Raw genomic sequence first — 26953 nt, 5'->3', positions numbered from 1 at the left:
ATGGTGTGAATTTTTTTTTTAAAAAAATTAAGAATATAAAAAAATGAATAAAAAAATGACTTTAAAAAAAAAAAGGTGCATTCAGGAGCTTTTTTTGAGATGTTTTTTTCGGTAGCTCTAGCGCTACTCATTATCGAATGCACTATTAAGATGCCTATAAAATGAAGTCCCGTGAAGGGAGAGAGAGAAGGGGCATTCAAAAAATATTTCCATCCTATCTTCTTTTGTAATATATTCTTCCTATTGTCTTCCGTTGCTAATACTCTAAAAAATTAATTTCTTGAAAGTATTGTCAATTTAATAATAAGCTTATTAAAATGCTTAATGGATCGAGAAGCATGATCAATTGTTTTTTTTTCCACTTAATGATTAAAGAAGTGACTATTAGTTAATTGATATATATATATTAAATATTTAAAGATATACAAAAAATTGATTGAAAATAAAATAAAATAAAATAAATCCATTTACACTTAACGGTACAATGAATGGCACCATTCTCATTGTATAAATAAAAAAAAAAAAAAGTGCCTATATTCTATCATTGTATGTCATTTACACGTATTTGGTATGAAGAAACAAATTTTCACGAAAAGCAATGTAATGCATATGGAGGGCTGATGGGAAATGCGAGTCGATGGAAGTTACATTTGAAAATGAATAATTATAAGGTTACTGTTCTACTACTACCCATCTACTATTCTTTTTGTATTTGATTTGATTTTAATTTTTTATTTTATTTAATGATTAAGAAAGTGATTATTAGTAAATTCATATATATTTTTTAATTTTTTTTAGTGATTAAGGATGTTAAAAACATACTTTAAAAAAAAAAAAAAAAGCTTGAAATGAACTACCCGGGTTAGTAATAGGGTAGTAACCTCACTAACCTTTGAAAATTGCCATTTTTGGTAGAAGATAGTCAGATAGGCCCCCCATCTTTTCACTTAGACTGCTAATCACATCATACCTAGCGGATATGCTTAATCAGACAATAGGTAGGTATACAACCTCGTCAATGAAAGCTGGGTCGCAACATTCTTGGCAGTAAATGAACCTCGTGATGAATGTCAATATGTCATAGAACCAATTCAAAAACAAAAGGCCAATAAAATTTCTGTGTTTGATTGATGACAAACCTCCAATTATAAATACACGTGTTGCAGCATCCTTTGTAGAGGAGTACCTTTCCTCTTTTAGCACAACCCACCCTGCCAAGTCGCGTAATTCTCAGACCAAATCGATTTCTCCTTCCTGTACTCGCTCCCTTATTGACTTGTAATGTATTATGCATAGATCATCAGGCTTCATCTCCAGGAGTTCATCACTGCCAAAAATGAGATCCGGTTCGGTTAAGAAGATGAAATATTTGTAGGAGCCCAAACTAGAAAATTGCACGAATGACGGATTACCTGCCATCAAGTTGGAAAGGACCCAGAAATCTCCTGCTTTTGCAGACAACGAATGTGTCCAAATGTGGCTCTGGGACTGCAAATGACAACAGAGAAACCTTATGGATTGAAGGTTCACATGTGTGATGTGTCATTCAAGCAGTTACAACTCGAGCTAGCCAAATCTCATTCCAAGTCACGTTGAGTTGAATTCTCAATTCTTTCACTCAAGCATATGATACAGCAGTTACAACATGTATATAGGATCTTCCAAACTGATTACTTTTGGAGAAACAATAAACTAATGATCATTGAAACAAAAATAGAACTGGAAAGTTGTGTATATCACCATTTGATCAGAGCAGTAACTACTTTAGTCAAGATAGAAAAGCAGGGGATGTGCTCCGCTTCTCATATAAATATGGCAACAGCTAAATTATCATGACTGTAACCAATGACAATACTCAACGCTAGAAAATCAAACCAAAGACCAGAGTGCAGATTAACAGAACAGGTAGCTAGCACGAAGAGATATCTAACTCTAGTGGATCAGGGAAGGCAGGGGGATAAGTCCATTACTGGTAATACACAGCCATACTAATGCCTTACCAATGGTAAGGCTACACATACATTGCAATGGGGCTCTAATTGATTGGGTGAAGAAATTGCGAGTTGAATGTAAAAACAAAAAATTTTATTGAAGTGAATCACTGAGTTACCACTTAAGGAACTGAAAATGACTATTTCTAGACTAATTTGAGATAGTCCCGGCCTCCAAGCTAACAAGAAAACTGAGGATTTTCAACGGTCTTTCTCCCTAGTCTTACAGCTCTCATATTGTGGACCTGACCACAGGCCCCACACATTTAAATTCAAATTTTAAAAGATCGGATATCCAGCTAGGGACCTTGCCATCTCCGCCTGCCCTGCTTACTACAACCCAGCTGTCAACCACCACGTCAAGTGTGGCTTTTGAATCTCCATTGGGTCCTGGCTATCCATCCCAGCTGTCCCTTCAAACCCTAATATCGCATCCTTTAGACATGCTCCCTCATTTGCAGACATCTTTCCTGTCTCTCCCTTCTGAATTCTTGCCAACCCGCACCTTACCCTTTCAACAGACAACTTGACACAATATCACCTGCATGTCCACATCAATCTGCTATCTTTAATTCCTAACCTTTGATTTATTTCCTTCACCATGGTCCATGGCCGAAGGCCACTACAGACATGCTATGTTGCCCTACCTAAAAACCTTTTTTTTAATATAATTAATAAGAAACTTTTTTATTTTTTTTTTAATTTTTAATTTTTAATTTTTTTTTGTCGAGGAACCTCTCCAAGGCTGGATCCTTTGGACCCACCCCTGCAAAGTAAACCTCGGTCTCATGCACCACACCCTCGGAAGTTTTCCTACACAAAATTGGTTAAATCACTGGCTTGTCACTAAGGGGTTGTAGCCCCAAAGGATTGTTTACACCCATGAGGTGTTGAAGCTTAGACCTTGAAGGGAGTGATATCCCAAGACCTTCACCACTTGGGCCAACCCCATGGGGTTAAGAAACTTTATTACCAAGAATAGGCAAAAACCAAGTACACAGGATGCATACAACGGAAATACCTAATTCTCTCTAGAAAACAGAAGAAAAGCTAATTCAAATCCAGAAAATTAACATCATTCAGTACAAGAGTTTTAGCCCACAAACACAAAGTACTAAAGAAGAAATCCCTAAGTTCTCCCATCAAGCGTTCTTTGTCTTCAAAACATCTCATTCATTTCCAGCCAAAGATACCACATCAAGCATGAAGGACTCGTCTTCCATATGGCAGCTCCACGTTTTCTTCCCTCAAATCCATACCAACCTGCAAGTAGATCCACCACATCCTTAGGCATTACCCAAACTATACCTGTCTGAGTAAAAACCTCATTATAGAAAGACATGGCCACTTCACAGTGAAGAAAAAGATGATTTATAGATTCACCATCCTTCTTGCACATGACACACCAATCAGCTATAAACATACCTCTCCTTCTAAGATTGCCAGTGGTCAAAACTTGGCAAGGGATACCACCAAACTGAAAAGAGCCAACTTTGTAAGTACCTTCACTCTCCAAATATTTGTCCAAGGAAACTCACAGCTCCGGTGACACGTTAATATTTTGTAGAAAGATGTAACAGAGAACCTGTAATTTGCTGCATGATCCCACAGCATACTATCCTCCCTTCCAGCACCACGTTTGACCCATAAAGTCTTCCCAAAAAAACAGTAACATCATTCACTTCCCAATCATTAACATCTCTAACAAAGTCAACATTCCACTGAATATTATTATCAGTACAGGAGAAAGAATCTATCACTGCTGCATTTTGGTCCCTGGCAATCCTATAAAGAGAAGGAAACTCCAACTTAGGTGTAGAATCCTCACACCAAATGCCATGCCAAAAAAGAATCCTCTTCCCATCTCTCGCCTTAGAAAATTCTCTCCAACCTTTTCGAATGAACTCACCTCTAGCTTCTTTAGAGCACCAACACCCCCCCCCCCCCCCCCCCCCCCCCCCCCAACACCAAAAAAAAAAAAAAAAAAAAAAAAAAAAAAAACCCAACAAACTTCCATATTTAACATCAACAACATTTTTCCATAAGGCATATCGATATCTCCAAAGCCATTTCCCTAGAGGTGCCTTATTGAACAGCCCACCACAAGAAAACGGTTGACAAACCTTGTTCCAAATGAAACTTTTTTTCTTCTTTTTACCTCCCCACAGAAAATTCCAAAACAATCTCTCAATTCTTCATGCTACCCTGCCAGCAAAGGAAAAAGAGAGAGAAAATAAGTAGGAAGGTTTGATGATGTGCTTTTTATCAAAAGGTTATTCTTCCCCCTTTAGACAAGTAAAGCATTTTCTAACCAGCTAATATCTTTTCAATTTTCTCAATCACCCCATCCTAAATTGTAATTGATTTATGTGAAGCCCCAAGGGAAGACCGAGATATCTCATAGGAAACAGCTTCAAAACACAGCAATAATGCTCTTAAAGCATGAAGATGATCTGTATTAGGTTCACTAAAGATAAATAATCATCATTTTAAACAATTCCGAGGCTCATCACCCACCACAAAACCAGACATAAAATTACCATCCACCGCAGCTTCAATCATCCTACTCAAAGCATCCATAATCATAACAAAAAGGATGGGAGAGATGGGATCACCTTGTCTCAAACCACACAAACTGTTGAAGAATCCAACCGGAGAACCGTTCACCAATATAGAAAATCTCCACGTTGAAACACAGTGCTTGATCCACAAATGCCATTTTTCTCCAAAACCATATCTCCTAAGCAAGTACAAGAGGAATTCCCAACTAACATGGTCATAAGCCTTGTCCATGTCCAATTTAATTAAAATTCCAGATTTTCCCAATTTAATTCTACTCTCCAAACATTCATTAGCATTAAAACTGAATCAAGGATTTGTCTCCCCATTTAGAGACTTCACAACGATCCTCTCCATCACCCTGTTCATACAATTGGCCAGCACCTTTGAAATAATTTTATACACTCCATTTACCAAATTAATAGGCCGAAAGTCTCTCATCTCCACAGCCCCTACCTTTTTCAGAATGAGTGCAATGAAAGTAGCATTAAATTTTTTCTCAAATTTCATATATGAAATTCAAGAAACACCTTCATAATATCTTCTCACACAATGTCCCAACATTCTTGAAAAAAAGACATTGAGAACTCGTCCTGACCCGGACCCAGAGCCTTATCCCTTTCCATGCCCCTTAACAACATCAAGAACTTCTTCTTCAAAAACTCTCTCCAACCATTCTGCTTCAGTTTGATTAATAGAATAAAAAAATAGCCTATCCAATTTAGGTCTCCAAGAAAAATCTTCCGTAAATAGCTTCTCATAAAAATTCACAATATGTTCCTTTATTTCTTCTTGATCCGAGATAAATCGATCCCCATCTCGAAGAACCTCAATGGTATTGTTTCTTCTATGAGAGTTTGCCATTTGGTGAAAAAATTTAGTACACCTATCACCCTCCTTCAACCACAACACCCTAGATTTTTGCCTCCAAGAAATTTCCTCCATTAACAATATAGTCTCCAATTCAATAATCACCCCTTTTTTCTATCCCCATCCTCCCCTAAAAAATCCATTGCACCTCCTAATCCTCCAATCTCCTCACATACTTCTTAAATGCTCAACCAACACAGGTAATAGAGCCTCGTGGTAGTTGATCTGGTCAGCAGACAAAACATGTAGCCACCAGTAGCATAACAAGTAATCCTTTTTAAACCACTAGCTTCAATATCAGCATCTTTAGTCATTGACTAAAGTCATGAGAGAGTTCTGCCGAGCATACAATGCAAAGGTGCAATATATTTGGAAACATCCTGTTACTAAAAAAATCTCCAACCAACCAGGAAATGAAAGAAAGCAGACAGAGGGACCAACCAAAAAAGAAAGAAAGAAAAGACTTTGTCAGAAATAGAGATGTTACAACCATAAAGAAATTTACTGTAAAGATAGTAGAAGGGCCCGAGGGTGCAGTGCACAGGACCAAGGTTTACTCTGCAGGGGTGGGTCCAAAGGCCCTGCCTTGGAGAGGTTCCCCAACATAAAAATTCAAAAATTCAGCAAAATTAATGTTCATATGGTGATTCCCCTAGAAAAAAATGATTTAGAGCTCATTCCAACAAAGTTTTATTGATGGTTATGTTAATAAAATGTGTAAATGAAAATAATTTCTCCCCATGCAATCCAGATCTTCTCATAAACAAAATCAAAAACTCTGACCCCAAACAAGAAGAATCAAGAGTTTAAACATCTTAAAAAATTTTAAGATGCCTACATTAGAAGTTCATATTTCACTTCTAGTTCATATATTGGACATATAAACTTGAATCTGAAACATATTTCATGTCAATGTTCTACTAAACATTCATATTAAAGCCACTTGAAAATTTTGAATCCTATGTAGCAACCAAAAATTTGTATCCATTTTTCATGATATTATGCATGGAGACTGCAAATAATGGGAATCCTATCAATAAAGAAGAGGCATAAGCATCGCCTCTTGATCCAATCTGTCTTCCCTGGCTTCCCCAACATACTCTTGATATGAAAGCAACCTCCTCCCATAGAGAAGGGATCTAAACTCTGGGTCTCCATGATCACCCTCGAACCGAAACCCCCAAAGTCATTAGAATTGGAGCAATAACAAAGGCATGCACAAACTTCTACATGCAGACATGAGAGAGGGGACAAGGAAGGGAGGGAGGCCCGTAGATAATTAAAATGCAAAAAAAAAAAAAAAAATGGATGATTGAGTACCCATGTCATTCTCTTCACTTATTATGGACTGCTTTAGTATGTCCCGGTAATTATCAGGCAATTTTGACAGAACACTCTCCTCAAGATGTCTCTCCATATCTTCAGTACACCTGTAACCATAACCTCAACTTCAACAACTGTGAGGAAAAAAACTTAAATATGTGCTTTCATGATAGAAATGCAAAATCGATAAAACCATACAGCCTCTACCTTCTTGCAAATCCTTTCTCTTGTCCAGAAAGCCGGCTCTGAACTTCGGAGTTATTTGAGATATGGAATATGTATTTTTCAATCTGCAATAAACTAACTTAGGAAACAAGATACACAATGTAATCTTATGTTGATGCAAGGGATCTCGGGGAATTAAATTTAATCTTAAGTTGATGCAAAGGATCTTGGGGAATGAAAATTTAATTCAGTACGTTCTATTTTTCCTCATGTTGGCAAGATTAAAATGAATTTATCTTTTCTGTGTTGTTTAGTACAGGTATTTATTCCTTTGCAGCTACATTATAGAGATACTAACAAAGATACAACAGAAAGGCTAATTAATCACCACCTTTTGGAGGCGAATCCGAAGATATGATCTCAATAAATACTGAGTCCTATCCAAGTCCATCTGATAGAGTGATACTGAAAGAGGATCAATGCCACTACCCGAAAATTCCTCAACGGTTTCTTCCTGTAAACACCAAAATTTTTGTCTCAATAAGAAGATAAACATAAATGCACTAGAACCAGGTCTACGTGGAAGGGGCACTACTTGATTTAAAGGATGTCGTGGATACAGTATATGAATGCCATAATTACGCTAAATACAGGTCCAGACGATTTCCATAGTCGATGTCCACATGTAAGGAAAACAAGGCGTGTGAAGTAGCCCCCATCGCATCCATGACACTCAAGATTAGCCTTATCTTTTGCAATAAAAGAACCCTTGAAAAGCATCCATGATACTTAAGTATAATTATCCAGTGCATTAATTCAAACAAAGAATCATTCAGCCAAAAATGCAATATGTCAAGTGAATTAAAATAGATATAAGTTTTAGGCTTCCCAATTTCAAGCAGCAGATCACAACAGAAACCTCTCCATCTAGATGAAAATCCAAACTCAAAGATAAATCTGTTCTATATTAAACCTTCAAAGGAAGAAAACTGCAATGCAATCCCCGATTGTTATCGCCAAAGCTCTCAAAAGTCATAGATAAAGCACAGATAAACCACAATCTAACACTTAAGTCAGAATAGCCATTCAGACAATTCATGGCTCATTATGAACAACATTAACCAAACAGGTACTTTACTTATCAACATCTAGCGTTGCAGTTAAGTTAAATTTTCCTGGGAACCAGACGAAGGGGAGATTAGGGTTTTTTTTTTTTTTTTTTTTTCTAGGTACGGGTTGAAGAATAACCATCAACTGGATCTGCCCTCTGATGCGCTGAATGAGAGCGCTCTCGAAGTGAAGAATCTCCGGGGCAGCCTTCTCGTTACGCCACGCCCTCTTCAGGAGCTCAACGTCGGTAGTCGAAATCAGCGCCTCGTAATCGCCATCAATCCCAGGCGTTGACGCCGATTCCGATGTCATCCTGTCTGTCCGATTACCTTCTTTTTTGAGGAAAAGGGAGAAAGGGAGGGAGGTTTGGTTTCCCTCTGAGCAGTACCGAAATAGAACTCGAATTGGCGGCAAAAAAAAAATGAAAATGAGAGTGAGCGAGAAGACAGGTACCACGGTGGAGACCAGATCACCCTTTCTCCGCGAATCTAACACGTCACAGGAATGTCCTCTACTTAGATCAATAATGCTACGTAAATTTACAAATAACGTACAATTATTTTAAAGAAGAGGGAAATTTATAATTAAAATTTTAATTTTTTTTAATATGGCTATTATATTTATTTATTTTTATTAAAGTAATTATATAACACTTGCATAATCACAATTATAAGTATTATTTTTTTTTAAACTGTGTTATTTGCGCTTATTGTTAGCCATATCATTTGTGTAATCTTTTTAAATATTTAAAAAATATATAAATTTATTAACAATCATTTCATTAATCATTAGGTAAAAAATTTTAAAAATTCATGAGAGATCAAAATAAAAATTCAAAACTTTTTTTATTTATTTAAATTATTAATGTATTTTTTTAGAACAAAAACTAGGGGGATGGATTTCCGGTCTAGATTGGAAAAATCAACCGGATTAAACCGGACCGAAAATCATATTGGTTGGTCTTAATCCATTGTGTATAAGAAATTTGATTTTCTGTTCAGTCTCGGGTATAGTTTTTTTTTGGGCCGAATTAGACTGAAATATTTACATATAAATTTTTATAATTTTTTTTATATATAATATATTTTTTTTATCTAATAGTTGCGTAAGTTAATTATGTAATTTTCATCTAATATATCACCATGAGAAATGATATTTGCAGTCGTGGTTGTGCAAGCGGCATGCAGTCGCTTTGAAAAAAATGAATTAATATGGAACCCACATGAAAAAAAAAACTAACTTTTTAATCGTAGACCCCACTCCTTTTCAAAGCGATTGCGCTGCGTTTGCAATTCCACGACTGTATGTAGCATTGTTCATATCACCATTGACCATGTTAATTCTGAAAAACTACACGATAAGCCAAAATGGAAAAAAGAGTCATTCTCGACTTGCTATGGCGATTGGAGCATCGATCGATGTGATTTGTAACCCCTCGTAGTGGTCCAATGCAACTATATGGTATCGATGTGTACATTCATGATAATGAATAAGAAGTAAAGGCAAGGAAAATAAAAAAGAGTAGACACTCAGATTTACATAGTTTGCCATATTACTTACGTCTATGGGGCGTTTGGGGATGGGAAGTCCTCTATAATATGCTTGTTTTGTTGTCTCCCATTGTCAATATATAATGGAGATCGAAACTCTATCTTTTTATATAAGAAATGCCATCATTGTATCCTTCTCCTCATGTTAAAGAAGCCGAAGAAGAAGTTGAAACCCCCCAGAGTCGTCTAATTGTTTCCTTTTATCATACCCGTCTTTCCGCGTGCCTCTTGGTAATGGTGAGGAATGACTACCTTTTCCCTTGTGTTTGGCATCCTCTCTTCTTTTTACTTTTTACTTTTTCCTTTTTGTCTCTTCCTTACTTTCCTCTTGACACATTATTTTTTATTGTCCCCTCTTTATCTCCCATTCCTCTCTTCTTCTAGTTAGGACCCTTTGTGATGGCCTAACCTGTTATCTAGGCTTGAGATATTTTATTTCCTTTAGACAATATAAAATGTAAAATAATATATGATATCAATTAACTAATATGTCATATAATAATATATGTTATTATATGTAACTAAATACTCTATTATTTACACCTAATTAAAATAATTAGGTAATTTTTTTTAAGATACCTAGATTGGAAGTAAGCATGAATAATTTACAAAAAATTAAATTACTTAATATTCATTAACCATATATAAAATGCTAGAATTTTAATATAAGTCATTATGAATACTAAAGTACTAAATTAGTAACTATTAACATCATAAATATAATTATAATTAATTATTTTTTAACAAGTTAATTATATAATCCACATTAAAGAGTATGTTTAATTTAATTTTACTAATTTAATTAATTTTTTTATATTAATTTATCTTCCAAAACAAAGAGTAAAAAAATGTTCATAGACTGAATCGGATTAACCAGACCGATAGTTAACGATCCTGTCTGACTTGGTCAATAGATGTAATCGGTTCGGTTTGATCTGGCAAAAAAGGTGGACCGAAATTTTCAATCCAGGACCTCCTGAACCTGATCAAATCAATTATACCCATAATAGAAACAATTTCATTTATAGCAGTAATAGAAAAAATGGTTACAATAACAAAATTCATGGAATTACGAATCACCATCTAATAAGACTCTAAACTGAATAAAATTCGGGCATTGAGACCACCATTGAAATGTAATATCCATAAGGTGAGCATGCCTCTCATGTAAATGAGCTGCTTCATTTCCTTGCCTTCCAACATGAAGTACATCAGATCTCTCAAAAGAAGATAGAAGCCTTTGTATCTCAGATAGAATATTTCACTGCATGGAAAAGTTAGGCTTTTTGGAGCCAATATCTTCAATCACAGATAAAGAATCTCCTTTCAATACCAAACTGGAAAAAACGTAAATGCAAGATCATCTGTAAACCCTTTAAAGCTAACAAAGACTCAATGTCTTCCACTTCAAAAAACCTGAACTCTTTTTCAAACAAAGCGAATAAAATATCTTATTTGTCATTTCTTATAACAACCCCTACACCCCCAAAATCAAAAGAATAAAACAAAACACCATCAAAATTGTTTCACCATACCTGGTAAGGGAGGCTTTTAAGAGAGAATAGTTTTCTTTCATACAATCAACTAATGCGATTTAATGGTAGTGCATCTCTTAACATATGCCAAATAACTATCAACAACATCTTGAAACGTATAATTAGAATTTTGAAATAAGTTCATATTCCTATATTCCCAAACATCTCAAAAAATAGTAATAAATTGAGGAACTAAAGTGAAATTAACTTGCATCAAAGCCCATACCAAATCAAAATAATTACCAACAGTCCCCAAAAAAGGTAGAACAAAAGACAAAAGGACAACATACAACCAAAAAAAATTTCACATTTGGACAGCCCCTAAAAGTGTGACAACAATCTTCCACTACAATCATATAACGAGGACAAACTGCGCTAGAAAGAATGCCCATCTTCAGCAAATTCAATTTTGTGGATAGATTATCCTTACAAGCAGGCCATCCAAAATTCAATTAATGTGTTTTTTAAGTATGTGAGATACATGCCTTTTTAACGAAGTGGCACTTGATAATTTTAAGCCCTCTAAATTACACATAATTCTTTAACCATAATCTGATTTAAAAGATAAATTTTAAAATTTAAATTTTACAAATCAAATATTACAATTTAAGTGATGTAGATAGTATGCTCTACATGTCAGCTTGAGAATAGAATAACTCTATTTAAGTATATACTTATCATATATTTCATAAAGACATATCATATTTATAGATATTGAAATTTGGAAAAAAAAAAAAAAAACTACCCTCTATTTAATAATCAAAATGAAAGAAATTGTCCAATAAGAATTGAGTCACAAACATGAGAATTAAGATAGGTCACGGTTCCTAATTATCACTGCATTGAATATATTTAATGGTTAATAGATAATGACACATCAATAGAACTGATATAAATAACATGAGAGCATAAATATATAATGATACTTACATTGATGAATTCGAGAGTTTTGCTTTCGTTAAGATCAGTAGAATGGATTGGCCACTTGCTTATATTATCAATTGCATTTCTTAGTTAATTTGTTCATATAATCTCACAATTTAGGTCACATTTTCCTTCTCATTCTCATTCTTACTATGCATAATACGGATGACAATTAATTAAAGAAGCTGATGGATGTGAAATACAATCAAACCATTAAACACTTCAAACCATTCAACATTTTCAATCTTCGATCTCTCCGCGTGAGAGTCCTCTTTGATCTCTCCACTCCGTTGGGGCTAGGTCAAGTATTAAAAGGTCTTATTGAAAAACTATTTTAGAAATCTATTTGGAGTTTACATCTTCCAAATAAACCCTTTGGTCCCTTTACCTACTGGTCATTGTCCCATTGGTAGCAACTGGATATATCTTATCAAATACAATTCTAATTGCATGATTGAATGCTACAAAGAACGATTAGTTGCTAAAGGATTTTGCTAACAAAAAGGCTTGGATTACACTGAAACATTTCCCCTGTTGTCAAGTTAACAATTGTTCGATGTGTTCTTGCTATTACTACTGCCAAACACTGGCCCTTGCGTCAAATGGATCTAACCAATGCCTTCCTCCATGGTGATTTAGAGGAAGAGGTATATATGACTCCACTCGACAAGGGGAGAATCATGTATATTGACTACATAAGTCCTTTTATGGGTTTAAACAAGCCCCTCGTAATTGGTTTGCAAAATTCTCTCATGCTATAAAAAAGGATGGCTTTGTTCAATCACATTCAGATTATTCTTTATTTGTGAAGACTAAAAGTTCATCTATAACTATGATACTCATCTATGTCGATGAAATCGTAATAACGGCCAATGATGCAATTGCTATACAAAATCTCAAACATTTTCTACATCAACAATTTCACATTAAAGATCTTAGTTCTCTAAAATTTTTCTTGGGTTGGAAGTTGCAAGGTCCAAAGCAGGTATCGTTATCTCTCAACGAAACTATACCATAGAGATTATAGATGATGTTGGTTACTTGGGTACTCAACCCCAAAGTTTCCAATGAAAATGAACTTAAAGCTCATGGATGATCCAGGTGATTTGCTACATGATCTAGAGCGTTATAGGAGATTAGTTGGGCAACTAATATATCTCACAATTACAAGATCAGACATCACATACTCAGTCAATATCATAAGCCAATCTATGTATGCTCCAAGAAAGTCTCACTGAGATGCTACTCTTCGTATTATTAAATATCTTAAAGGGAGTCCAAGTCTCAGCTTGCTATTTTCATTAAGCAGTTCTTTCAACTTGAAGGCTTATTGTGATGCAAATTGGGCAAAATGTCCTATGACTAGAAGATCAACTACAAGTTATTGTGTGCTCTTGAAAAATTCATTGATTTCTTGGAAGGTAAAGAAGCAGAAAACAGTCTCAAGATCATTCTCGAAAGCTGAGTACAGGTCCATGGCAGCAGCAACTTGTGAACTAACTTGGCTCAAATTTTTGCTTAATGACATGCAAATTTCCGCAGGACCAGTAAAGTTGTTATGTGATAATCAAGCTGCACTTCATATAGTAGCAAATCCATTATACCATGAGCGCACCAAGCACATAGAACTAGATTGCCATGTTATAAGAGAAAAGATACAAGATGGGCATATTGTCACCGAATTTGTCCCATCTCATTTGCAACTGGCAGATGTTTTTACAAAGTCTCTTAGAGGAAACATGTTTAAGGAATTAAAAGGCAAGTTGAACATGTTTGATACGCATGCTCCAACTTGAGGGGGAGTGTTAAGATTTGTTGAGATTATATTAGTTTTGATTTAGAGATAATTTTTACTACACATTTAAGAATTTGTAATTCCTTCATTTGAGGGAATTAGTTGAGATCTTATTTGATTCTTTTGCTAATAGGATCGTGATTTGATCTTGTATATGTGTATATATTGCAGTCCATTGACTATAAAAGAAAAATAAGAAACATACAACTTTCTCAATTCTTATTTTTATCGATGATGTACATATTACAGAACATCTAGATGTAGATATTGACATTGAGTATAATGTGAAACACTTGTTTGTATTGTGTTCTTATATGTAGTGCAACCAACAAAAAACCAAGCATGTTGTGGGGTAGGGGTGAAAACCGATCATTCGGTTTCAATTTTGGACTAAAACCGAAACCGAATCGATATCATTAAAAGAGGAGAAATCTCGACCGAAACCGGCCGTTTAAAGGGGAGAAAACCGTCTACATCAGTCTTGGCGTCACTCCGGTCGGTTCGTCGGTGTCTTTGGTGGCGACAGAGCCTATTTTTAGGCGATGACGCTGCACTACCGAGTGGGTGAGAGATGACGCCGAGAGCCGAGAGGTGCGAGTCGCGACACTGCAATTTGAGAGAGAGGAGGGGGTGGGCGTCTGATGAACAAAGGAGAGAAGAAAATCGATGAGTAAGAAGGAGTTTAAACCCTAGAGTGAAACGACACTGTTTGGTGTAAGCCAAACGGCACCGTTTCATTAGGTTTTGTTTTTTCTTTTTTTAAACTTCAGATATGTAAGGTATTAATAAAAAATTATATACCTTATTAAGTCGGCCGGTTCAGTAGTTTGAACCAGGGTCAAACTGTTGCCGAATCGACATTGGTCGGTTTTGAAGAATATCTACCATCAGCCGACCGGTTCATCGGCAGTTCCGGCCAGTTCCTGACGCGACCGATCGGTTCCCGTCGGAGGCGGCCGGTGGCGTCGGTTTCTGTACACCCCTATTGTGGAGGTAGTGAGTGGGAGGATGTTTACGAAGCTTTGTTCTATGGGCCCCCTTCACCGGTGATTCATTCTTGAGGGACATACCTCACCCTCTATATTTACACAAAGATTTATAACCATCAAGTGACAATGATTGTGAAGCACCACGCAAACATGATACATGCTAGCTAAAGGTTTGGTCCAGATGGGGTGGAAGAGGAGCTAGTTCACCGTGTCAGGGAGAGTATAGTCATGCCTATTTCCAACAGAAGCCGATTGTGAGCATACTAGTTTTGCTTAACCCCCACTATAATTGCTTATATTACGTTATCAGGTGGATTCTAGATTGGGATAACCCAAATCATAGAGAATGTGTCCTATTACAGCTAAAAAATAGTTATGTACAATGCCTTTTCATTATCAACTGTACTTAAAATATAAGAGAAGCACTATACATGCAGAGGCCTTGGCAAAAGGGTCAACAATGGTGGATGCACCAGTGTGGGAAAAGTTATTTGAACGATGAATATCTTCTACCTTCTAGGTAAAACATTAATTATATCATTTTTAGGGTTAGTTTCAATAAATTAGACAAGTGGGAATAATGTCCCAATTTTAGGTTGTATATACATATGTAGGATTTTTGTTAGGATTGAAATTGTAAGGAATACATGTTATGGAAGAACATTGTATGATGGAAAACAATGTTAATTTTGATTTAGTATAGTAATTCATTTCCATAGTTTAGATGATCTAGAAATTATCGAGTCAAATTAAGATAAATAGGGAGAAGGCACGAACAAATCACGTAGCGGAGTCGAAGTCATTTGTTAGGTTGATCACTGAGACTGTAAGGAATTTATATATAGTATCTGTAGCTAGTAAACATGTGTATCATTATAATTGTAATGATCTAACTATAATTATTTTGAAGCGTGGCAAAATCGACAACTTCATAGATTTTTATAAGTTATCTAGTTGGTCTGGGAAGAAATGGAGATTTGTTACAGAGCACAATGAAGAGAACAATAACACTATCATGGATTTAGTTATGCAATCTTTAAAAGAAAATTAATTTACATAAGGTATATGTTTTTTTTTTATATAATGGAATCAAATGGTCTGCTTATGGAAAGAAAGAGATGCCACTTACACAGATTAAAATGTAGCAAATGAAGTCTTCAAAGAGGTGCTAGGGGACGGATCTAGGTATGTCCGAGGTTTGGGCCATTCAGTTGTACCGGAACCTAAACTAATCTCTCATTTGATCACCAATCTAATAAAAAATGTTTTGAGCTATAAAGAGAAGTGTGAATAACTAACAAGGGCATTGAAATCAATTATGGAGAAACAAAGGCTCTATGCAGAACGCATGTGTAAGGTTGGCCCAAATCATGGAGTCTCAAAGAGAATCCAAAAGTAATCGGTAGGCAACTTGATATATTTGAAAGGACATGCAGTGAATTTTGGCTAAATGTAAATATATACAAGTTTTGAGAACATATGTTATTTTGCACATAGTTTATGAGATAGTTTGGATACTAGTACTCTTTTTTATATTTTGGCCAAATGTAAATATATACAAGTTTTGAGAACATATGTTATTTTGCACATGGTTTATGAGATAGTTTGGATACTAGTACTCTTTTTTATCGTTGTCCCATGTTTGGCTATGTTTACAATGGATAGATGCATGAGAAGAAAGAGTGGATGAAGTTATTTTGTTAAGTGAAGAAAATGATGTAAATATGTGGTTGACAATGCCTGATGTAGAATATTTTGTAAAAGCCTTACATTACTATAGTTGAACTTAATGTTAGTCAAGTGATAAATCTTACCATTAGTGTTGGAAATTAGGTTAAGGCAAGAACTACATTTGTATGCAACTGCTTTTTGGACTATATATATAGGGTAGTTGCATATTAATATTTTTGTGTGGCCGAACAAGAATGATTTCCTTGATATTGTAGTGGACATCAATGAAATGGTGTATGTAGAGTGCTTGCATGAAGGCTATTGTGCTATAAAATTAATGAAATGCATGCACTTGTAGGCATGTGATTGTGGAACATAGACATGACAATATTATTGTAAGAACTAATTAATGATGCATGTTCTTGTGCACTATATGTTTGAATTTATTAATGATATAATAGATCATATGAAATGAGATTGTAAGAGATCTTTCAATCCAATGGTGCATTTCGGGTTACATGTATTTTTTGTAAGTCCATGATGTTATATGTAGGAGTTGTCTAGTGAACTTAATTGCATTGTAAAATAATGGATAATTGGTATATAGACGATTTGTTTAAAATTTGATTATTTGATACTCATTTAATTTGTAAGCCAATTCAGAATCCAACACCAATTAAATTACCAAAGCCAAACACAAATAATTATAACGATAAATGTGACAAATTCGTGTATTTGCAATGACATGTTTACAAAAAATCATTTCTAATGAATCCATTTGGTGTAGAAATACATTAGCAAATGCATATTATTAGAAATGAAGTTTTCCAATGAATTAGATTCATTGAAACATTTATATTTGTAATGATATGCATTGTAGATTTTGTTGCTAGTTTATATCTACAATGCATGAGTTCGTAGCAAGTGTAAAAAAGCAATGATTTAGTTTCATTGCAAATGAGGTATATTACAACGAATTGAATATGTTACTACTGCTTAATTGCAATGAAAATAATGGTTGTAAGTTATACATTTGCAACAAAATTCAAGTGTTGCAATGCATAAAAATCGTTGTAAATTTGTTTTTGAGCAATTTATTTGTTTCAGGATTACGTTTACAACGAATCAAGTTCGTTGCTACTCTATTTGGCAATAAATATAAATTGTTGCTAATATATATTTGCAACAATTTCCAAATCTCTCAATGGACTTTAGTAACAAAAATATATACATTTGCAATAGAAGATTCTCATTGCTAAAAGTGCATATTTGCAACGAAAATCTAACTCATTGGATAGTATTAAATGCCAATGCGGTAATTCTGAAGTAGAGTGACGAACATTGATCGTTGCTAAGGGACATTTACAATAAAAAAGAAGTTTTTAGAAATGAAATATTTTCTTGCAAAAAGTCTCTTCTGTTGTAGTGCCAGGTCATGTTATTGAGGAGATTGAACATATCCATATCAAGTTTGTATATGGGTGAATGGTCATGATAATGGATATGATCTTTGACCTAACTATACCTATATCTAAAAGATTTAATTCCCCCAACCTCTTCTCACTAACGCTAAGCATGTAGGCTAGCTAGTTGCAGCTTCCAATTTTAATATTAATTATTCAAAGAGAGCCATTACTTGGGTCAAGCTATTTGCAGCTAGAGCTAGCTAGGATGATTTGTTATCAATATTTTCTTGTAACTCTCTCTCTCTCTCTCTCACTCTCTCTCTCTCTCTCTCTCTCTCTCTCTCTCTCTCTCTCTCTCTCTCTCTGTATATATATATATATCTTCACGATTGGAATAAGATTTTTATTGAGGATGCTTAATTTCCCCTGGCCTGATCTCTTATATCTTTGATATTTATTTTAATGCATATATAGGTTGTTCAAAAAAGTCGTAGTTGCATATATATATATATAAGAGTGTCAAGGCTTAATTTCCCATATAGTTATAATCACTACAAGAAATTTGAGTTTTTCTCACGAATTTTTATTCAAGATTTACTATCGTGGTAAATATTTAGTTGAAGGTACAAAAATTATCCATGGGAAAAAAAACAAGTATTTTGCAACGAGATCACATTCCACGAGCAAAACTTTGAGGAAAAATGACTTTTGTGATGACAAATGACTTTTTACAGCGAATTGTTATCGCTGAAAATAGGTCTGTCACATAAACCACCAACATCACTCATTCCACCACCTCATGCCGATGACCCTATCCCTTCGATCATCCCTCTCTCTCTCTCTCTCTCTCTCTCTCTCTCTCTCCACCAAAACTCTTTCTCTTCTCCTTTGGTTTCTCTCCACAAGGCACAATGCCACTAGCTGCGTCGCCCTCGCCGGTGAGCTTCCATCTCTTTGATGTCCTCCCTTTGACGACCTCCCTCCCTTTTCCTCTCGGTGTCTAGGGGTGTAACCGGTCCGGTTCGATTACGCACCGATTACCCTCCTAAACCGGTATTCCGGTTTCCGGTCCGGTTTTCCGGTTTTAATAAAATATATATTTATTATAAAAAAAAATCTGTTTATAAAAAAAAAAACTGCTATGTCAAAAAATTCTACTTAAAAAAAAACTACTATATAAAAAGACTGCTATGCAAAAAAAAAAGTGCTATGTAAAAAATTTATGCTATTAGTATAGCTTTGGTATGGCTTTATATAAATTATATGCTAATATATATAATTTATATTTATCTACTAATGTCTTATGTACTTATCAAAAAAAATATAAAGAGTTTTAAGTGTATTAGGCCATTAAAATTTAGTAATAATATTTGAGTGATTTTCTTTCTTTTTAGGTTCTTACTTCTTATGAATTTATGATAAAATGTTATTAATAAATAATATATATTTATAATATTATATATTTAAAGCATATGATCAATTAAATTTTCATGTTTGAGATTAAACTTTTATTTTATAAATTAAAATAACACTATCTTATATATAATTATAATTTATATTATTATATATTATATATAAAAAATTATATATAACATAAAATATATAACATATAACATTAAATAAATAAAAAAATATACACATATTAAATAGTACCGGTCCGATCCGGTCTAAAAATGGCCGGAACCGAAACCGGACCGGTTTCGGCCGGTTTTTCATTTTATGAAACCGGTTCCGGACTGGACCGGTTCAAAACCGGCACAACCGGGCCGGTTTTCCGGTTTACCGGTTAAAATTTACACCCCTATCAGTGTCTCTCTCTATTTCTCTCTCTCTCTCTCTCTCTCTCTCTCTCTCTCTGTGTGTGTGTGTAAGTTTTGCTGTATATTTTTCTTATCATCTTCCACTATCCACAAATACAAAAGTATGCATTGACCATAAAATTTCTAGATTGCTTGCTATTTCCATTCTAGGTACAGGTCAAGCTGGTCCAGTACATATAACTATTTATATGCTTTGAAATTGAATCTATAATTGTCGATTTGTGATCTAGGAAAATCTTGTGAAATAAATCATGGATTTGTGGTGCAAATTTGAAGAGAGATCTAGTACTTTCAAAATAAATTATGGATTTGGGATTTTACTATCAAGGATCAAGTAGGCCCCCCTCCCCCTTGTTTTTTTTTAGAAGTTTTTATTGAAACTGCTTTTTCATGTGGCCACAGTAAGAGTTTACATGTAATATTTTATTTTTATTTCTTCAAATTTAGGAGATTTCAATTGGGAATGTTGTGCTAGTGTGGTATGTTCTTTATACATTGATGTGAAATTTTGTACTCAAATTGTTTCTCTCTTTAAATTATCTGGTGCTTTGATTAAATTGAGTTGTTACAAGAATACAAGTACAATATGGTGCATCAAGGTCTTGTAAAGGAGGAGGTTTTCTCCTTTTGGCTTAACTGGGATCCAGATGCAAAAGAAGGTGGTGAGATTGTCTTTGGTGGTGTTGATCAAAAGCATTTCAAAGGAAACCACACTTATGCTCCAGTCACTGAAAAGGGTACTGGCAGGTATGAAAATTTTGTTCCAAGCACTGTTGTTGTAACTTGTGTATTGTTTTGTCAATATTCTTTCAATGGTATTGAAAATTTTGTAAATAAAAATGATTTTCCCCATAAATTGATGTAAAAAAATTAATGGTTCTGCTTTTTGTCCCATAAGACTTTCCTTTTGAGTTGAAAAGGAGACAAGATTCAAAGAATATGTGTATGGCTAGTCTTGCTTTAGAGTTTCTCGAGGATTGTAAGTTCTACTTGCAGATACAAAGGATGAGTTGCACAAGGTAGTTGTCTAGATTATACCTAGAGCTTCCGTTATCAGTGCCAAGGTTATAATAATACAAGAAAATAAATGGCATCAAATTCTATTTCACACGATTTCTATCATGCTATTTCCCTTGATCTATAACTTGACTTGTCTTTGTTGTGTTATTTTGCAGTTTATGTGGCTTTTCAAGGAGCAGAGGCTGATGGCCCTTCATTGGTGAAATCAATGACCTTACATCATGGTTCAAACAGTGCCCATTTATCTCTTCATGGTTTTACTAACAGTTTCTTGTTATGCAATTTCTGCAAGTAGAAAAAGTGAGATGCGATAAGTTGTACGTGTTTGTCATTTATTTTGAATGTCTTACAACTGTAATGGTGATTAATGTAATGTATTTTCTTTGTCAAATTTCTTGGACATTTGGAGATGTATGAATGCTATTAAGTATCATAAACTTGTATAAGGATACTATTGGAAGAATTGGGCAGATTTGTTGTATTGAATATGTTGGTTATGATTAGCTATTAGCAAGTGATATATTGATTAGGAGCTTGTTATGGAGTATGTGTATTTGTGTTGGATGGTAATTTGGAAACATGTATGTATTATCAAGAGGCTTTTAAATTGAGTCGAGTATTTGTAAATGTTGGTTGGACAGATTTTATGCATATTGAATGTAATAGGAAGTTTTATGAATATTGTTGTGTAATGAGTTTGTGTTGAACTCAAGTGCTAGATGGATGGAGTATGTGTGATTTTGCTAGATTAAATTACATGGGCATCAAGCATGTTGTATGTTTTATTAGTTGAATTATGTATATGGAAGTGTGTAGAGGAATTTTTGAATTTGGTGCCAAGTAGTCGAGTGTGTTATGTATTGAATCGACTCGTGAATATTGGAATCCATATATATGTTGATGATTCTATTGGTTTGAGATTTGTAAAGCTATGTAGTTATTTGGGTTTGTTGGATATTGAGCTTAAATGGATAATAGATTTAATTTATATGTGTATATTGATTTAGTTGAAGAGTTGGTTAGATTTTATTTAAGTTGATAGGCCCTAAGGCAGACCAAGTCTTAAAAATCAATTACAAGATCAAGAATCAAGAAGATCAAGAAAACAATGCAATGATTGGTGCAATCCAATTGGAATGAATCTAGCAAGAGCCCAACACTCAAGATGGGCTTGAAAGAAGGAGAACCAGTTGTGATCTACTTGATCCAAGTTTTAGAAGACATGACTTAGAGATATGACCTATTGTTGTTAAGGCTTTCAATTTGTTTAAAGGATTTTTATTATTAGTTCAGAATAAGTGGGCTTGAGGATGCTTAACCCACATATGTCTTATTTCTTATGAGCTAGGGGTTTTGGGAAGCCTTTGTATTTTGGCCAAGGGATTATTTGAAAATCTATTATTTTATTTAAACTAGGGTTTTAGAAGTTACTGTAGTGCACTGTTCACGCTATAGTACTTGCAGTACTATTCATTTAGGATTTTTGGAAATTGTTTATTTAAACCACTTGTAACCTAATTTGAGAAGGTCAGACATTATTGAATTTTTATTGGTGAGTTGAGTTTACTCCTCTTGTTGAACTTTTGAATGTATCAAAGGTAAATCATAACTTTTGTGGCATTCTTTTTTTAGAATTTAGGTTCTTGAGATAGGTTTTTCAACGGGTTTAGATTTTAATATAATATAGGTTCTTGAAACGAGTTCTCATCGGGTCTAAATTCTCCACCCATTGACTTGATTTTGATTTTTTGGGTGAGTTTTCAAATTGATTGTAGGTTCAAGGGATTTCAATTCTGCGGGTTCACATCATTTGGTATTCAGAACAAGGTTTTTAATCAAGTTTAATTCTATCTTTTATTTTTTGTATCTTTAATTCAAGGGTTTTATTGTTCTAGGGTTACCAAAAAAAAGTGAAAAAAAAGTGCAGAAATTTGTTTTTTCTGAGGTTGTCAAAATTTGCACCATCTAAGGTTTGAAATTTCTAGGGTTTCTTGCATTAATTAGCGGCATTTTTTTGGATATTTGCCGGTGCATACCCAACACTGGGAATTCTGTCTTTTTTTGTAGTGATATTTCTAAGTTTGTTAATTGCTTGGAGTGTCATTTTATTAATTCTCTTATAGTCCTGTCAATTTCGTGTGTTTGAATTTAATTGTTTGATTCTCATAATTGAATCAATTATTTGTGATTGAACTAGTGAAAAAAAGGAAGAGAAAAAGAAAAGAGAAAAGAATAGAAAAGAAAAGAAAAATTAAACTCAAATTTTTTTTTTATTTTTTTATTGAGCCTTATCATCAAAGGGGGTTGAATATATCATTATAGTTAGTATCTTGTTTTGTAATTACTCTTTCACTCGTTTCAAATCCTTGAGTCTCGTGTCATTTTCTTTTCCTTCTGCGTTTCTATTATTGTTTTTTGGACCTAATTTCTAGTTGGAATAAAATAAGGTTGTATTGTCTTGATTGAATTTAATTATTTCCTAAAGAACTTGAGTGAGAAAACTTTTGAGGCAAAAGGCAAGAGAGTGAAAGATCATTACCGGGAAAAAAAAATTAAGAGTGATACATGAGGGAAATGCCATTATTTGAACGTAAACACGTAAGAGAGTGTGTGAGGTTTTTACCATTAATAACTTTTTTGTGCAGTGCATTATGATGTCTTACACATCACCAAAGGAGATGGAAGACGATTCATACTTTGTGTTGCTGTCCATACAACAAAAGTTTGAAAAGTTGAATTTAGCATTGGAGAAGTGAGGGATAGGATGGATCAACGAGATGCGATAATTAGAAATCTGCAAAGTGGGAGAGATAGAAGAAGACGCGAGCCTAGTAGTATTGAGAATGGGTATGAATATGAAAAGTATGGTGAGTCACTTGTTGCTAGACGTGCTCTCAATACACAGTTTAAGATGAATGATACAGAGCGATAGCGAGAGAATATTTTTCATACTAGATGCCATATCAACAACAAGGCATGTAGTATGATTATTGGTTGGGGGAGTTGTGTTAACGTAGCTAGTACTACTTTAATTGAGAAATTGAATTTATCTACCTTGAAACACCTTAGACCATACAAGTTGTAGTTGTTGAATGATTGTGAGGAGGTTAGAGTAAATAAACAAGCGCTAGTTTATTTTTTCATTGGAAAGTATCAGGATGATGCTCTTTGTGATGTTGTGTCTATGCATGCTAGCCATATTTTGTTGGGGAGGCCCTGACAGTATGATAGGAGGGTAATCCATGATGGGGTCATGAACATGTACAACTTTGTAAAGGATGACAAAACAACCAAGTTCACTTATTTAACCATGAACAGGTCCTCATGGACCAACTAAAATTAAAAAGTAAGATTGATCAAAAAAGAAAGAATGAAAGTGAGGCTGATCAAAAAGAAATGAGAGAAAGTGAGATTGATCAAAAAAGAAAGAGTGAAAGTGAGGTTGATCAACAAAGAAAGAGAGAAAATGAGATTGATCAAAAAAGAGAGTAAATATAACAGACCGCTAGAAATTCAATTGTAGAATTTCTATTGGTTTTAGAAACCTCGTGAAGACCCCATAAGTTTTCACGAATCCATTAAACGTATAGGTTTTAATCTAACCACATAGTTAGTGTTATTACTCACTATGGTATCAGAAGTGTGGAATGTCCAAATTAAGTTAGAAAAGTTTTAATTGGACACCTTAGCATTGATTTTGGCCAAGTAATTTCATCCCCCCACATGGCTAATCAGATGTCGTCAAGAGGATCTAGAAGGTTCTAGAAGAAAAAAATCAAAGGGCTACCTCACTCTTCCAAGTCTATACTCTACCATTAGAAAAGATCTTGGGCTGATATTTGTGAATGTTTTTGGGTAAAAATATCTTGAACTGATTTTTGTAGATATTATTGGGTAAAAATATATTGAACTAATATTTGTGGATATTTTTGGGTAAAAATATCTTGAGTTGATTTTCGTTGATATTATTGAGTAAAAATATCTTGAGTTGATTTTTGTAGATATTATTGGATAAAAATATCTTGAGCTGATTTTTGTGGATATTATTGGGTAAAAATATTTTGAGCTGATTTTTATAGATATTATTGTGTAAGAAAGACCTACACTCAACCCTCACTTCGACCTCATATTCTTTCATATCTTGTGCATAAATATCTCCAGCTCACTCTCCACGAAATCATTTTCCTTTACACCTTTCATTGAATGAATACCAAACACTCTCTCGGATAGCTTTTAGGTATTCTTTTACACGCCCATTTCGAGACTTTTGTAAGTATTTTATCATAAAGTCTCCTTCATACAAGTTGTTCCTTTTTTAGTCTAGTTTATGTGAATATCTTATTTATTCCATTTGAAGATCATTTGGTCAATAAAATATTATTTAAACTCTGAAAAGGTTATTCTAGGAGATAAACTAGAGAATATGTTGTATTTTGGAGTTTTTGACCAAACTAATGGATAGATCTTGGTCTGAAATTTTTAAGGAGTATTTTTAACATGTGTATATGATTATTGGTTTAGGATTTGTTGCATGATTAAATGCTTTGATGAAATATTTTCTTAGATCTAGAAACTTAGAAACTAGAAGAGGAAAAACAGTTTCTATTTCGAGAAAATTTAAATCTTTGGTGGTTTAAACCTATTCCAATGACTTTGATAATTTTATTGGAGGATCTTAAGCCTCTTATATACATATTAAAATATTATTTTGAAGATATTTGATATTAGTTTTAAAGATATGAAATATTATGCAAAAAGATGTCCGGATAGGCCAAAGTGTGGATGTTCTTGACTCAATTGATGTTTTGGTTAATGTTTAACCATGTGATTTTGAATTAGAAGCTTATATATATATTTTAAGACATCTTTTTAAATTATGTGACGGTTTGGTTTGAAGATCACATCTTTATAAGTTATAGATCAAAAGGTTAATCAAAACAAGTTAGAAACAAAAATCAATGGAAATAGCATATGAGAATTTTGGCCCTATGGAATTTTAATAGTTGTGATTAGTTTTAAATTTTTCTAAATTGATATTTGAGTTTAGGATAAAATTTATATGAGGCATGCAAATTTTGGTGACTTTTGGAGTTAGCATGCAAAATCCTTAAGTTAGGGATAAAACAGTTATTTTTCTACATGTAAAGGGTAAAATTGAAATTTAATTCTTTAAGTTAGTATTTTTCCATATTTTAAATTATTAGTGATTTAGTTCTAACTTTTAGAATCACTAATTACAGTTTCTCGTGATCGCACTTGAACTTTTATAAGAAACATAGAGATCGAGGTAAGTTAGCTTTTAACTTACTAGCAGTCTACTGTGTATATGTGCTAAGTAAAGGAATTACAGTGTATGTATGTGTGTTATCATATATGTCATGTAATGTTCATTGTTGCAAGCATATCATGTTATGAAATATTGCGTGTTACGTATTTAAGTCATATCACGTTATAACCCTATCTCAAGTTGGTCATGTCTTTCAAGTTATGTTTCAATCACGTTATGTTACGTCAGGGCTTCTGTCATTTCCTATTCTAGTCACATTTCATCTTAATTTACATTCAGTTTTGTGGGGTCCACAACAACTGTGACACAAGAAATATGGGGTCACAACAATTGTGACGCATACACTACATGAGACACAGCAATTGTGACGTGTAGAATACATGGGACCACAACAACTGTGGAGTATGTATTTAACTACATTGTGATACGTAAAATACATAAGGCCACAACAACTGTGAAGTATGTATTTAACTGCATTGTGATGCGTAGAATACATGTTTCCGTTATATGTGATATCATGTTATGAAATGTTGTGTGATACATGTTTAAGTCATGTTACGACATAACCATATCTCAAGTATGTCAAATTATGCTTTGATTACTTATGTATGGAGTCACAGCAATTGTGACGCATACACTACATGAGACACAACAATTATGACACGTAGAATACATGGGGCCACAACAACTGTGAAGTATGTATTTAAGCAGTTAAAGAATAAATTCAGTTAACATTTCAATTTAAGTTATGTCAGTTATGCAATGTTGTATGTCAAGTTATACTTTGATTACTTATGTATGGGGTCACAGCAATTGTGACGCATAGACTATGTGAGACACATCAATTGTGACACGTAGAATACATGGGGCCATAATAACTGTGGAGTATGTATTTAAGCTGTTAAAGAATAAGTTTCAGGCACACGAAGTATGAGATC

General features: G+C 34.0%; 2 protein-coding genes across 2 annotated transcripts; one reads left to right on the top strand and one right to left on the bottom strand.

The window, feature by feature from the left end:
- Positions 1–1015: 1015 nt before the first annotated feature.
- Positions 1016–8506, bottom strand: LOC122300354 (DNA replication complex GINS protein SLD5). Its single transcript, XM_043110939.1, has 6 exons — positions 8157–8506; positions 7300–7422; positions 6951–7033; positions 6741–6850; positions 1413–1488; positions 1016–1327 (listed from the first exon to the last, which is right to left on the bottom strand). The coding sequence occupies exons 1-6, from the start codon at positions 8328–8330 to the stop codon at positions 1231–1233; spliced, it is 663 nt and encodes a 220-aa protein (XP_042966873.1). The 5' UTR covers positions 8331–8506; the 3' UTR covers positions 1016–1230.
- Positions 8507–20294: 11788 nt separating this feature from the next.
- LOC122301788 (cardosin-H-like) lies at positions 20295–21023 on the top strand. The gene is made up of 3 exons (XM_043113168.1): positions 20295–20455; positions 20629–20687; positions 20884–21023. Exons 1-3 carry the CDS (start codon positions 20295–20297, stop codon positions 21021–21023), a joined length of 360 nt encoding a protein of 119 aa, XP_042969102.1.
- Positions 21024–26953: the final 5930 nt, after the last annotated feature.

This window comes from Carya illinoinensis, chromosome 2 (assembly GCF_018687715.1).
Source record: "Carya illinoinensis cultivar Pawnee chromosome 2, C.illinoinensisPawnee_v1, whole genome shotgun sequence".
Taxonomy (NCBI): domain Eukaryota; kingdom Viridiplantae; phylum Streptophyta; class Magnoliopsida; order Fagales; family Juglandaceae; genus Carya; species Carya illinoinensis.
This window is presented reverse-complemented; position numbering and strand designations above follow the sequence as displayed.